Consider the following 14,971-nt stretch of genomic DNA (forward strand, 5'->3'; position numbering starts at 1 on the left):
ACGCCAAGTAGACAGGCACCAGTCCAAGTGTTGCTGTTACAAATATTGAGTGTTATTGTGGGAAAAGGAGCAGGGCTGCCTAAGTGCCCAACTGCCCTTTGCCAGCAAATTTTTTTTCTGACTCAAGATCTTCCCGAAGCCCGAGAAGGTCAGTCTCAGAAGCCTGAGGGGCAGGAGTTTCCTAACTTAATAAGCCACCTCAGTTTCCTAGACAAAGCACTTTGACTCCTTCCTTCCTTCCCCTCATGTCCATCTCCCTCCCTTCTAGAATATACCCCTTAGGGTGTCCTTCTCCTGTCTGGAATGGATGGAAAGGCTCTTCCTTTCTAGCTCACACAGATGGTATCAGTCAATTTAGAACAGAAATACAGAAATGCAATAATGATATAATTATGTGATGTATTCACTCCATCGCTTTCCTTGTAGGTCTGTGTGGTAGACCACCATGTATCCTCATCAGAGCACAGAGGTGGTCATGACAATAAAAATAACAATAGTAATTAGGAGAAGTGTGCTCTGCAGACAGAGAAACCACAAGGCTGATCTCAACATATGAATATAAAAATAGAATTCACACATAGAGGCATTTCCAGGAGTTAATCACACACAGTACCTCATGGGTGGGAGGTGTGCGGAGTTGGCAAAAGCTGTCCATAATTTTCTAAGTGCAGGTGTTCTTTGTTCAGGATTGTGAGCTCCTCTTCCATTTTCCAGAGTAACTTCCCCCAGAGAACCCTGCCTGGAGCAGCCCATGCCTGGGTCTAGCCTAGAGGCCACTGAGGACCTGGCCATTTCTTCCTTGCTTCACTGGAATAGTGGGCCTGCAGCTCTGTGCACCACAATTCCTGGGGCTCTGTGTTCTTTCCTGCCCCTCTTGCATGGTCTCTGCCTCTCCCTGTGCTCCCTTCTCCGTCCCTCCTCCCCACGGTCCTCCTCTCCTCTGCTTTAACCTGCAGGCCTCCCAGCCACAGAAACCCCAGGCCCAAGGCATCCCAAGGGGGTGTTGGGTCAATCTCAGTGCCTCTGGTTCACTGTCTGTGAAGTCAAAGAGGAAGGGGGGGCCTATTTCGGATCCCAGTTCTCTGGAGGTGATGGGGTGACTCACATAAAACCCAAGGCAGAGGCACAGTCTGGGTTTGAGTTCAACTGAGCAGGAAGCCCTGTCCTGCTTTTTATCTGGTGTTTTTTCCTTTCTTCATCTTGGTTGTTTTCATGGGGGGAATCTCAAACTTGATGCTCTTGTCCCCCTCCTGTCGGTTTTGTGCGTCACTAAACCTGCTCATATGCAGGCTGGGACAGACTTTTCATTCAGTCCTCCTCCTCCTCCCCTCTGTCCTCCCCAGCCCAAGAAACACATCACTGAGTATGGCAAAAACACCCCTACACCCCCAGACCGAATGCATCCCGGCCACCTGCGCCTCACCCCCAAGAACCAGCAGGACTTAGCAGGCTTTTGCCCTCTGTTTTTTTTTTCCCCTTGAAAGAGAAAAGTCTTCATAAATGAAACCATTCACCACCAACCCTGCTTAGTAGAAACCAAAGATTCCAGGGTGGGAGACACCTGGTTTTCCTGTGGCTCCTGAGCTAACTGACACCATCTTGGGTTCTTGAGAATGCCTGCTCTGGGGTCCCCTAGCCCATCCTAGCGTCTCTCACCCTTTCCCCATCCCAGAGGCCTCCCAACCCTCTGTGACAAAGCCCCGCACCTGGTCCTCCCACCCAGCAGCAGGTTCCCGCCCTCCCCAGCTATGGGCATGCTTGCACTGCCCCGTGAGAGACAGCCCCCTCCTCCTGCCCCACACTTCCCCAGCTCTAGTCCACAGAACGGGGGATGACCTTCCTCCACAACCCACCCTCTCCCTGCTCATCAGTCCGGAGACCCTGATGGTGGGAAGGGAGAATCCTGTCAGGAGCTCTGGGCATTGCAGGGAACCTGGCCTGGCAGCGTGGGGTCTGGGGAAGGCAAATCATGCTGTGAGACACTGCTGGGATTATGAAGTAGGGCCTGAGGCCCAGACCACCCCCCGGGTGCCAGGGAGCTCTGGCTGTCCATGCTTCTAGGATTCTGTGAGGGAGAAGAAGTGGTGGACAGCGGCAGGGAGCCACCAGGATATCAGGGCACAAAGTGGGGGGAGGGTCTCACCGTTTCACCAGGTCATAAGTCCCCTTAACGGGTGCTACCTGGGAGGCAACTTCCATCTTCCTCCCGCTGCCTAAGGGCCCCCCACCCAGGCACCTCCTCGGACACACCCACACAACCACTCCAAGGGTCACTCAGAATGGCCATTGTTCTGCCTGCTGGGAAAGACCCACCCAGCCCTCTCACCACCGGGCACTACCGGAAATGTGCTCTGGGGGCCATATCTGAGAACAAACAGCAGGCCCACTGGGGTTGGCAGCAGTCAGAGGGAGGCTGGCTCCAGCTAGGACTGGGAGCACAGAGGGGCGGGGAACAGGCTTCGGACACGGGGCGCTCCATCGGGCCCCAGACTTTCCTGGGGGCAGCCTGGTAGAATTTCGGGAGGCAGAGACTCCTCTATCTCTAAGAGGCAGTTGGGCATGCGGGCCCCCCTCGGCCCTCGCTGGGTGGGTGGGAGACTCTGGGGGCTGCTGGGCCACCCGGTCCCTCCCGACCACCCTCTGCTCTATGCTCTTCTATGCGGCCTCCACCTCCCGGGGCGTCCGATTACGCTCGGCCTGCACCCGGCTCTTCACCTTCTTGCCCAGCTCCGGCCCTGGCCAGCTCTTGCCCTTGGCCTGTTTGCCCCGGCTCCTGGAGGAGCACCACACACGCTCGCAGTACTCGTCCACCCGCGGCAGGTTGGCGAAGCCGATGAGCTGCAGGATGTCCTTATACCAGGCCTTGGAGGGGGCAGAGGCCAGGCCTCCCCGCGCTGGGGGCTCCTCGGGCCTCGGCTCCCGGGGAAACAGGCTGTGGAGCTGTGAGGCCGCGATCACCTCCAGAGCCAGGCGGACCACGGTCTGGGAGAAGCCATGCTCCAGTGTCTTGCAGGTGTAGATGCCGGCGTCCAGGTGGCTGAGTCTGCGGAATAGCAGCCCCTGCTTTGTCTGCAGGACTCGCTCATCTGTCTTGACCTGTTGGGGGCGTGGGAGGGTGTGAGGGGGGCGTGGAGTAGGGCACACACACCAACAGTTTCCCTCCCTGCAGTTTCCAGATTCATATCTCAGGGCCCCATGCTGAAGCACTCCCCTTCCCGCTCTTTCCTGCCCAGGCTGGCTTCCTCCTCCGGACTGTCCGCTAACTGCAGGCAGGCTCTCACCTTCCCAGGATCCAGGACGGGGCCTGCAAAGGAGGCTTTTGGTTTCTCCCCTAGTCAGAGCTCTGGGGCACCTACCTTGGCCTTGGGGGAACCTGCCACATAGTCCCAGGGACCAGAGTGGGTAAAGGTATTTAGGGGCTTTTATTCAGGGAGGGTTATACCCACAGACCTAGGACCAGAAGTCCTCACCACTCTGCGTGCACACACACACACACACACACAGCCTTCCCTTTCCCTGACTGCACTGTTCACTCTCCACATCTGCACGTGGAGGCCGGACCGCCTGGGCGGTAAGTATTGTGTAACCATCTTGTTGCTTGTTGCCTCTGGCCTCCTGGGGGTGTCTTCTTAGTGCCTAGCCCAGCAGCTGGCCCCAAGCTGGCCTCCCCCGGTTCCCAAGCTGGAAGGAGAGCCCCTCCTGTAATGAGCGCCCTCCTTTCCCCTTCCCTGCCCGTGGGAGAGGCTGGAGAACGGTTCCTCACCCTGCCACACCCACGCCCTCCTCGGGCCCCAGACTGAAGCCATTTCTGGGGTTGACAGACCTTTCCAGATGGAGAGGGTCTGGGCAGACAGCTAGACTCCGTGGAGGAAGTGTTGAGCTAGACAGTGGGTGGGTGCTTAGGGGTGTATGCGTGCACAGGTTTCAGTGCAAGTTAGACACCCCCTGGGCAGAGGAGAACCAAGAACCCCTGGGAAAGAGATCTTTCAGAGAGGAACCTTATGTGTAAAAGCATGGGGGGCTTCTTGGCCAGGCCAGCGCCCCCCCCCCCTTCCATCTCTGCTCCCCACCTCCCAGAGCTCAGCCCAGTGCCTGGGAGTTAGCGGGCTCCCTGTCACGGGACGGCTTGCAGACAGCTCTCGCCTGGGCATTCCCAGGGGCAGAAGGAAGGGCACCTCCTTCTAGGCACCCCAGGGACTTAATACACACTTCTCTTCAGTTGACCTTGAAGGTTCCCCCCAGAGCCCCTTCCTAAGTTCAGAGAGGGATGTGGTGTGATGACACGTGCAGGCTGGAGGCAGGGTCCTTGCTCACCTGGTCAGGCCCCTGGCCCCCTGGCCTCTGCACGAACCAGTGCACGGCCGCCTGGGAAGACTTGGGCAGGCACTCCAGGAAGGTGCTGTTGTGCTCCGTGCCGTAGACCGTGATGGCTGCTGCGGAGCCTGCAGCCTCCTCTGGGGGAAGGGGGAGGGGGGCTCGGCTCAGGACTGTGGGACCCCGGGGTCCCCCACCAGTGTGACAGGGACCTAGGTGTCCATCACTCTGTCCAAAGACCCTCCACCCATACACTGATGGGAGCTGCACACATAGGAAAAGTGAGGTGGGGGGGGGGGCTGTTAACACAGGGCCAATGAGGCCACACTTCCGAGGGTTGAGCCCAGGCCAGAGGGGTGAGGAGGGGCCTGTGGGAGCCCGGTGGGTCTGCGCACACCCCCGCCCCTGCCACCTGCTACTACTCACCTTCCTGGCTCTCAGCCAGACACTGCAGGGCAGGATTGCCGTGCCGGATGTCCTGCCTGCGGAACCGGCGCTTGCTAGGGCCGGGCCTGTAGCGGGTGCAGGAGGCACCGTCCCAGGCACAGTATGGGTCTCGGGCCAGGCAGCACTCAGCACAGGCACTGCCGTAAGTTTCACATTGGTGCAGCCGCAGCCGGGCCACGCCTAGCCTCGAGCCCACGTACAGCGTTTGCTGGCAGGGACACAAGCAGAGCCAACATGAGCCCAGGCCCCACCTAGAAGCAGCTAGGCTCTTAGCCCCCTTGGGCTTCCTGAGAGCACCCCACCATTTGCAGGCAGTCTTCCAGAACCTCTTGGGTGTCTCCCCAAATGCCAAAAGTGTTTATCATGCACCTGACACACATCAGATCCTGTGCTAGGACACAGAGGGCAGGGGGCAGACCTTGTTTCCTAAGGGGCTTCTCCAAGCCCTTCCTGCTGCTGAATTTTGCTCTCTACCTCAATAACCTTTATCCTGACTTGCCTCTGAGCTTAGAAGTACACTATGCTTTAAGCAATCCCAATACAAAAGTTGGGATTTACCCAAAGATAAACCGGGGCGATAAGCTTGAGATTTTGCCGCTTGCAAAAGGACCCAGCAGGCCTCTAAAAAGTGGCTCTCCTTTGCAGGGTTTAAATTCTGGATTTTGTTTTCAAGCAGGAAGCTGTCGGCCCAGGGGGACTGGCCTCTGTGGATCTCCCCTTCTCTGAACACAGCCTCACTTACTCAGGGTTCCCACTGTCCACTGGTTTCATGCATGGCATCTCAGCTCCCTGCTGGACTCTCGAGCCTCATGACAAGGCCTCACCAGGCAGCCCCAGGGCCTGCTGCAGCCCCGCTTTCCAGCAGACGGCAGCCTGTCGTGCTCAGAGAGTTTCAGAGGGGGGGTCAGAAGAAGGAGGAAGGGTGGGGTGGCAGCTGCTCTTACCCTTTTGACAGAGATCTCCATCTCGGTGATGGGTGTTGGCACCTGCAGAAGGAGGAGGGTCTCAGAGAGGGATGGGCTGGGGCCAGCTGTGTCACTCCTTCAGCCTCCTCCAGCCCTCACATGGGAGCCACCTACCTCCCAGTCTGGGTCAGTGAACTCCCTGGCAACTAAGGCCAGACAGTCTTTCCCAGACATTGGGTTATTAGAAAGGTCCCCTCACCCTGGCTGGCCTCCAAGGAGGAGGCTTAGTGGAAAGCACAAAGCTCCAGTGTCCCCTCCCACAGCCCTGTTCTCCAGGAATGAGGCAGCTGTCCCACATCACCCATCCCATGTCAGGATCCCAGCAGTCCCCCAGATGTAGATGATGCCCTGCCTGGCCCACAGAAGCCCTTAGAGACTTAGGGGTCTCAGCCACCCCCTCACTGTGACTTGAACTTGGCAGGGTTTTGTCAAGGGGAGATCACCTTGGACACCCCTCCCTAGGCCCTCCAGACTTTCTCTGGGCCCCACGGCCAGACAGCAACAGCAAGGCAATTTCTCCTCCACTGGCTGTGAGCTCAATAAGGACAGGCCCATCCCCCTCCTGCACTTTGCTCCTGTGTCCCAGGAGCCAGGCCTAGACCCAGCAGTGGGGCTGGAGGGGATCCTTCCCATCAGTGCTCCCTCCCCACAGTCTGCCCTCACCTTAAACACCTGGAGCTCCTCCAACACCACCTCCTCAGACTCAGTGGAGCCCCCACCCTGGAGAGCAATGACCTTGAGCACGGAGCCCGAGTCTGGGGCAGGGGAGAAGGGGTCAGTGGGAGAAGGAGCAACCCCCTCCAGCCTACACACCTCCCCGGCCGGGCCACCCCACTCAGCCCACCCACCAGTCCCCAGGAAGATGACGTCGTAGGTCCCGTCCTCCGCCTCCACACGGTCCACCACGATCTGGTGCAACTGCTGGGCCAGATGCGTTTTGACAAGCACGGGGCGGCCCCGCCGTGGCCGCACGGGCCAGAACATAAGTGGGTGGGCTCGGGCAAATTGCAGCACCTCATCTGGATAGTTCTTGGTGCTGCCAAAGGGTCGTCCTGGCTGTGCTGTCATCTTGCTGGGGCACTGTGAGGAGCGGCAGGGGGGCACCTGAAGTGTCCTGAGGCCACACGCTCCCCAGCCCAGCCTGTTTCCAGGTCCCATGGCATGGGCATGCCCACATCAGAGGGGCCGTGCTTGCCGTAGCAGAGGCTCCTTGATGTGGCCAGGCCTCTGCTCCCCTCCTTCCACCACCCGGCCCCTCTGGAGTCCCAGCCCAGCCGCAAGGTTGTCCCAAGGTAGAATCCCTCTAGGAACTGCTCAGCCCTCTCTCCCGGCCTGGCTCCAGGCAGACACTCACCACTCCAGGCCGAGGGAAGGGCACCTTGCCCCCATAGGGTCCCCACTGGTGCTGGGGACCATCTTGGTGGGCAAAGGGCCCCTTGAAGACCTCCCAGATATCCTCCATGTGGTACACGCAGACGGCAAATCCCTGGAACACGGCACTGCCGAGGACGCACAGGGACAGTCAGGCCAGAGTGGCTGTCACAGGTGGGAAGGGGCAGCCTGGCTCCATGGACAGGACAGAGGGTGATCGTGCCTGCAGACAGCCAAGACCAGAAAACGAGGACACCCAGACAAAGACAGAGAGAAGGAGGGAGAAAATAGAGCCTCCGAGTCCTTGAGTCAGGGACAGAGACAGAGACCCACGGTAAAGTCGGGCCACAAAATCAGGGGCTCGACAGAGGACACTAGTGTGCACAGACTGAACCAGGGCTGGGGATATGAGGGGAGACCCGTGTGCCCACCTGACCGTGCTAAACAGAGCATACACCTCAAGGGTCTTCCCTGAGCTGGGCCACAGCAGGAACACGTCCTCTGGGAGACAGAAGGTCACTGTCAATGCCGCCCACTCACTGCTCTGAGCCCTCTGCACCCGCACCCGCACCCGGCCCTGGCCATGGCCTTACCCAGCTGGTCAAAGTGGGTCTCGGCACCACCAGGGCCAGGCACCAAGCACACCAGCCTGGCCTTGAGGAAAGTGCTCCATTTGCTCACCAGCACGCGCTGGCCACCAAGGTCATTCTGGGGGTAAGGGTCAGAGTCAGCCTCCAGCTCCATGGGGACGGGCCCCCCTCCTGCTCCTCCACCCTCACCCTTGGAGGGAGAGGCACGGATGCTGGCTTCACACCCTTGCCTCATTTTCCCTCCTGCTGCTGGTGGGGACGGGTGTAGGAAGGGAGTGTGGTGAGGATCTGACCTCACCGCCTCCTCCCGGCTCTCACCACGCAGACACGGCCGACGCGGCTGACGGTGACACGGCCTGGGCCACCATCGGGTGAGGGCACAGTTTCCGAGAAGAAGAAGTACACCTTGTCGTCATCCTGGTCAGAGTTGTCAGCGATGCGGGCGGCCGTCACAAACCGCGGGTCTGGGAGGTGACAGGGTGCAGCTGGTTGGGGGAACCTCACAGGGAAGGATGGGAGCGGGGTGGGGGGAGAGGTACCGAACCTCCACTGTGGGCCGGAATCCCAGGGAGTAGAGTGGGGCTGGGCTGTCCCTCCCATCCCCACTCCAGTGCTAGGCTCTCCTGCCTCCCTGTCAGGGCTGGGGGCAGATCCCAGTCAGCCTTGCCCCTGGAAGACCCTGGGCTCACCGTGTAGGAGGTTCTGGTCAGAGTCAGAACGCAAAGCTGGCCGGGGACCCCCACTCCGGAAGATCATGGCCTCGCGCCCCAGGAAGTCAGCCGTGAGGCCCGTGTACAGCTCCCCACCTGGGTGAGAATGGGGCAGAGTCAGGGGAGGAGGGCCAGGTCCCATAGCTGGTCCCAACCCTTCCCAGTGACATTGACCAGCACCCACCCTCCTCATGCCCGTCCTGGCCTGGACATCACCCACCTACAGAGGTGCTGGCGAAGGGACTGCTGGGCTCATGCGGGCACCGCCCCCGCCCACTTTCCACACTGCTGGGCTCAAGGTGGAGCACATGCTGGGGGAGAGGGAGGAAGGGAGGGAAGGGTGTCACCTGGGAAAGCAGCCCAGCCCCCCACCCAGACAGTGGCCATCGCGTGCAGCGGGAGAGTGGGCGGAAGACGTCCTCATTCAGGGCCCCGCCAACGGGATCAGCCTGGCACAAAGATGCCTTTCAGCCCCTGACCTCTCTGCCCTGAGCCGGGCTCAATGGGAAGTGTTCAGACAGCAGGGCAGAAATGTCACTGCGTCCCACTCCCTTGTGGGGCCTGTGCCGGGCTCACCTCCCCACGGTGCCCGACCGTGATGAGGGCACAGGTGGGCTGAAAGGCCCCAGTGCCGCACGCCAGCAGGTGGGTCCGGTTGTGGGGCCGCAGCACCCGTATGAAGTTGGCACACTCCACCTAGCAGGGAGAAAAGGGGTGCGGTGGAGGGGGTGAGGAGGTGTTTACCATCTCCATGGGCCCCAGGACTCAGCCCTGCCTGGCTAATCAGCTCTGGGGACCTAGGGTAAGGGTGACATTCTTCACAGACTTTCAAGAGCCCTCAGGATCTGCTCCAAATACCCGTAGCACAAGTACCCCTGGGGAGTGGCCCCAGGCTGTCCTGGGGGTCAAGCCCTGGGTGTTGGTCATGGTTGGGGGACAGTCACTCCTTTTTTTTTTTTTTTTTAAGATTTTATTTATTTACTGGAGAGTGAGAGAGAGAGAGCATGAGAGCTGAGAGGGTCAGAGGGAGAAGCAGATTCCCTGCTGAGCAGGGAGCCCAATGCGGGACTGGATCCAGGGACTCCAGGATCATGACCTGAGCCAAAGATAGTCGCTTAACCAACTGAGCCACTCAGGTGCCCAGGCAGTCTCTCCTGACAGCACTCACCAAAGGATCTCTTCCCTTGCGAACACACTCCTCCTTCTGTCCTGGCTGCGGTGGCCACTGGACCTGAAAGAGAGCCTGGCTGACGCCTGATCTCACAGCCTGTTTCCCCGTCCAGCCTCCCAGCTCACAGAGAGACCCTCCCTTCCTCCATCCCGCTCACCTCCCGGGGATCCGGCCACGACTGGTCTAGCCGCAGAGAGTAGATGGCATCACGGCCCCCCAGAAAAAGGCGGTCCCGGTACTCATCCAGGTACATGGCCCGAAGGTCCAGGGAGCCCCGGGGACCCAGAAAGACAGCTGAACGGTTGGCAGACAGGAGATCTCGGAGGGAGCAGATTGGAAGTCAGCAAGTACTGCTCTGGCCACTTTCCCCGCTAAGGTGTGGAGCTGGAGGGCCCCAGCTGTGCATTCACACACACACACACAAACACCCCACATCTGGGAAATGTTTCCAGCCCCAGGCCTGCTGAAGGGCTTCTGGGAAACGGCTCCTGGGAGTGGGTGGGACAGGGGCCTCTGAGCCCTGCTTCCTACCCCTTCATCCTTTAGTCCCTTGATCTTTCAGTTAACATCTCCTTCCCATCTGTGCCCATCTGCGCCCACTCCGGTCCCCAGGGAAGATGGCGCCACCAGCAGAACTTATGGTAGCAAGCTGGGCAAAGTGCTGGGAAGAGCCCAGGGGAAGGCTGAGTGAGTGTGAGCAGTGGGCAAGGCTGACTCCGTGGGACAGGTGGACAGACACGGGAGAGCATTTCCAGCAGAGGAAACACCTGACAAAGGCCTGGGTATGGGAAAGGCAGGCTATGGTCAGGTGGAGCCCAAGGCTCTGGTCCAGGGTTGTGACTAAGGAAGACTTTCTCCTCTGTAGACACTGCCTTCCCAGGCCCCAGCTGTGGGGGGTGGCTTGTTGGGGATGACGCTGGGCCCAGGAGCCGAGGATCCTGAAATAGTTTCCTGGGGTTTGGCTAGGGAGGTGGAGGTAACAGGTGGCCAAAGGGTTGTGCAGCAGGATGTGGTGGGAAGGGGCGTTGGCCACCCCTGGGAAAGCCAGGTATCCCACACCTGCCCAAAAGTGGCAAGCCCGCACCCACTCCATCCCCAAACTCATCAACAGCCTCTTCCAGGAAGCCCTCCACGGCTGACAGTACTTTCAAGGGGATTTGCCCTATTGAAGCTTTTTCTTATGGCTTGACTTTTGCCCCAATCCATAGCTCCCAGGACAGGACCACGTTTTCCCCCTGCTCCAGACCCAACCATGGACTCCAGAGTAGAGCCATGTCTCCTCTCCCAGACCTTCTAGAGCAGGCTGGGTCTCCCCACTTGGTTGGGGGTTCCCAGGGAAGGTGATCACCCATCTGGCTTCCCCAAGAAGTGGCATGGGGCGCCTGTGTCTCAGGGACCTTCCCTGTGGACCATCCCCACAGATTCAGAGAAGTCTGCACCAGCTGCAGCACGGAATACCGGGTTAGAGCTGCAGGGGCACCTCCTGGGCCAGGATGGGCCAAGAGGGGAGGCTGTGATCCCCTTTGGGCTGTGAAGAGCCTCCGGAACAGAAAGGGAAGGACGAAAGCCAGCACTATGAAGTGGGCTACAAGAGGCAGATGGGAGGTGGGGGCCTCTAGGCTTTGGGGACAGGGCGAGGGATTCCACTGCAGGCTGCTGGCCCAGGCTCTCACAGGTGCCCAGGCTCAGTGCACACCTCCTCCAGACCTGTCCTCTCCATCCCTCCCCATCTCTCCCTGCCCATCCCTACTGAGGCCTCTCAGGGCCTCCATGCTTCTCTCCTTTTCTCAGAAGCCCCCTCAAGTTGTTCCCCTGCGTCTCTGCCTCTCCCTCCTCCACCCTCCGGGGACCTGCCCCTGCCCTCCTCCCAGGTCCCGCCTCTGGTGGCAGCTGGATCACCATCTCGGGGAATGACCCTGAAGTCCTTCCCATGGGCTGTGTGGGAGTGACCGCATCCCTCCGGCAGGCAGAAGAGACTGCCCAGGGGCTGGCTGGGCACCCCTGAGCCGGGGATGTCACAGGGTCCCGGACTCCCACAGACGCACCCTTGAACAGGGCATGCACTGCTGGTACCTCGGTAGGAGAGCCGCAGGCGGGGCACGCTGGGGCCAGGGGTGGGGCTGCCCCCGTGAAGCAGGAGGCCCCCCAGGAGGCAGCAGATGGCCCAGGCCGAGGGGGCCATGCTGGGGAACCGAGGGCACCACGCTGCTGGCCGAGGTGCCCCGGGTCCGCCGCTGGCCGCTGGTTGTTGTTCGCTCCACGGCCGCCAGGCCTGACACTTATAAGGCAGCGGCTCCGCCCCCTGTAGGGCCCAGAAGGCGGGAAGGAGGAGGGAGGAAGGGAGGGAGGGAGCAGCGGGAGGCCCACCCCGCCTCCGTTATCCACCTGCTGCCTCTCTCTCCACCCTCATTGGCGTGGTTAATGGCCTCTGTGTCACATTGGCTAGTTTCCCATTGGGGAGACTCTTTCCCGGCTGGGGTGTGGGTGGTTTACACGAAATGTCCACAAACCCAAGTCCCCAGGCTCCAACAAAATGTCGTGGAGGCCGGGGGGTGGGGGGGACATAGCCTGGAAGAAAAGTCAGGGGTCAGAGATCAGAGGTTGCTGGGCTGGCTAGAAGTTTAGCTGAGCTCTCCTTTGCTCCCTGCCTTTTCATTGCCCATGACAGAGACCCCACGATAGAAACAAACCGACTCTGGCCCAGATCCCTGATACCAGGAGTATCCAGCTCCCTGAAGCCCTGCCTGGCTTCTCAGCTTCCCTGGCAGGGCCTAAGTTGCCTGGGAGGGTCATTCCAGTCCAAGGGACTCCATGTTTTGGGTGGGGGCTTGACGTCTGGCCACACTTCATAGATCTGGGGTTGGCAAGAGATGAGCCCAGCCTCCTCCACCCAAGCCTGTCCCTGTCTGGCCTCCAGGCCCCTTCCCAGCTCACTGGGGCAGAGGACAGGATGCACTCCATGCTTGGGGACTCCCCCATTATCCCTCAGCCCTGCAGATCCACCAGAGCTCTAGGCCTCAGTGTCACCAAGGGAGTAGTGGGTTCTTTCCGGAGTTCCCCTTTGCACACAGACACTATACCTATGTCCCTCCAGAGTGAGGGTGGAGGTAGGACACTTACCCCATCCCCCATTCCCTCTGCCCTGCGCACTGATTCAGAGGCAAGCCACAGAAGAGGGACAAAGGAGGGACGAGCTTGAAGGATTAAATAGGGGCAAGTGAGGGGACCTCCCTATGCCCCCATCCCACAGCAGCCCTCATCTCTGCCCGCCCCCCGCGGCTGCCATTCCATCCCACCCTAGAGCGCTTCACTCAGAATCTGAGGTTCTAGGCACTAAGATCTCAGATGTCAACCAGAGCTGGAGCTCCAAGGATCCTAGAAATTCCTGCAAGTTAGTCCTCCCAGATGGACCAGCCTGAGCTCTTCGATGGTGGTCAAGAAACTTGGGGCCATCAGAGAAGGAAGGAACTGGCCCAGGTCACACTGCAGGCTGAAAACAGGCCCTGCTCAGCCCTGCCCCTTCCTGAGACTCTTTTCCTTCTGGGACTTCTGGGGTCCTGGGATCCTTCCTTCCCCAACCCCATCTCATCCCTGGAAGGGAAACAGGTTGGCTCCTTGAGTCAGCATGAGAAGGACCCAGGGACCTGGAACCCTGTCTCCCTGTCTCCATCACCCCCTGCCACCCACATACATGCCTCTCCCTAGGGGGTCCTGACCTGGCATTGGGTGAGGGGCAACTCAGGGAGGTCAGGGACTAGCATCAGCCCACCCCACCTCTGGCTTCTCCAAGAAACTTGGCCAAAGCCCTCCCATCTCTGGGCCTCAGTCTCCTCCTTCCATAGCCGGGGAGCAGCCAGCCGGCTTGGGTGCAGGCAGGCTCCACACTGGTGAGGTGTGCCTGTGCAGAGGCTGTCATGGGCCCTCAGGAGGGTGGAGCCCCTCTGCCTCCAGTTCCCTGGGGAGATGTTTCAGCCTGCAGACTGGGCTGAGGGCCAACGTCTGGCTGAAGATTGAGCTGGACAGCCCCTCAACTAGCATGTGGCCACCAGCTGTGATCAGGAGGCCCAACAACTCCTCAGTCTGCCTGCTCACCCTGGGGGTCTCAGCTCAGCCAGCCCCCCCAGCTAGGGCTGCGGGGAGGCCTGGGTATATTGGAAGCGGATGTGCTGGGCAGCTCACTCCACACTGCAGAAAAACGGCCTGTTGCTGGGGCTGGGAGCCCGAGAGCTACTGTTAACTTGTATGGCCTCAAGCAGCTCTTCTCCCTCTTTGGGCCTCATTTCCCCAGTCAGGGAAGGGAGTGAGGATCTCCTGTGAAGGCCCCTGCTTGCTGGCGCAACTTGGAAACGGACCCCAAGTGTACCCTTGATACCCACTGACCGATGGATCCAGCCACAGGCATCTTTTGCCATCTAATGGACACAGAGGGAACTGCAGGAGGTTCCACTGCGTCAGGCCCTGGGCAGGGCAGTGGGGCCACCCTGAGAAACCAAAGCCTCTTGGGGCAGCAGGCAGTAACCAGACGACCGTACTAGGAAAAGGCAGGAGCAGCAGGAGACTCCAGTGATTGCTTCTGATCAAGAAATCAAGGGAGACTTCATGGAGGAAGCCCGATCTAGGCAAAGGATGACATAGCCCAGAAAAAATGGAGGGGACCGAACACAGCAGAACAAAGTAGATGATGGACACGGGGGATCTTAATGCTGGGTGTGGTGGGAGCTTGTGAGCTCTTGTGGTGTGCGTGCTTGTTGGATGTCTCTAGTTCTTCCCCAACCAACCTCATTCTGGAAAAGAGACACTAGGACCATCACACAGACTCCCCTCCCTATGGACACCCCCCCCACCCCCTGCCCAGCCTCCCCATGTAACCTCTTGATAGTGGCCCAGCCATTCTCTTTTTTGGTTCATGGAAAGCTTAACTCTAGGAGTTTCTCTCTTCTCCTTTCCTGATCCCAACAGCAGCCCACGTCCTCCAGGTGCCCGGACCCTAAGTCCTCCTCACCAACAACCACCTTCTCCTGCCCAGGCCTCAGCCACTGTCCTCGTCCTCCAGTTCATCACTGATAAGGATGTCACCTCCGGCATCTCCACTCAGAATCCCTTCCCGTGGACGCCACAGTTCTTCTCTCATGCGTTCAGCCTGATTCCCCTTGCCCAGCTTGGATCCAGGCATTAAAACATTCCCCAGAGACCTGTAGCCTCTCACCTTCTGCAGCCTCACCCCTGCATCACGCATTACCCTTTGCCAGCCTCACTCGGGGTCCCCTCCTCCCGCCCCACGCATTCCCTACCCCACCTTTAAATGAGCTTCCCTGTTTTTCATGTCTCCCCGCAGCTCTGGCACATTTCCTGTAAAGCTGCACCAGTGTTGTCCATGCCCGCCAGCTCCCTTTATCTCACCTG

The 14,971-nt window shown here is 59.6% G+C and overlaps 1 protein-coding gene across 1 annotated transcript; it reads right to left on the reverse strand.

Annotated features, from left to right (window-relative positions):
• Positions 1–1,431: 1,431 nt before the first annotated feature.
• Positions 1,432–11,791, reverse strand: LOC111144115 (semaphorin 3G). Its single transcript, XM_022498257.1, has 16 exons — positions 11,642–11,791; positions 9,726–9,886; positions 9,566–9,628; positions 8,974–9,093; positions 8,618–8,708; positions 8,377–8,493; positions 8,006–8,151; positions 7,691–7,805; positions 7,529–7,598; positions 7,081–7,225; positions 6,575–6,806; positions 6,390–6,481; positions 5,706–5,747; positions 4,741–4,969; positions 4,315–4,454; positions 1,432–3,096 (listed from the first exon to the last, which is right to left on the reverse strand). The coding sequence occupies exons 1-16, from the start codon at positions 11,748–11,750 to the stop codon at positions 2,656–2,658; spliced, it is 2,313 nt and encodes a 770-aa protein (XP_022353965.1). The 5' UTR covers positions 11,751–11,791; the 3' UTR covers positions 1,432–2,655.
• Between the last annotated feature and the right edge of the window lie 3,180 nt (positions 11,792–14,971).

This window comes from Enhydra lutris, unplaced genomic scaffold (genome assembly GCF_002288905.1).
Source record: "Enhydra lutris kenyoni isolate GAN:26980312 unplaced genomic scaffold, ASM228890v2 scaffoldscaffold10, whole genome shotgun sequence".
Classification (NCBI taxonomy): domain Eukaryota; kingdom Metazoa; phylum Chordata; class Mammalia; order Carnivora; family Mustelidae; genus Enhydra; species Enhydra lutris.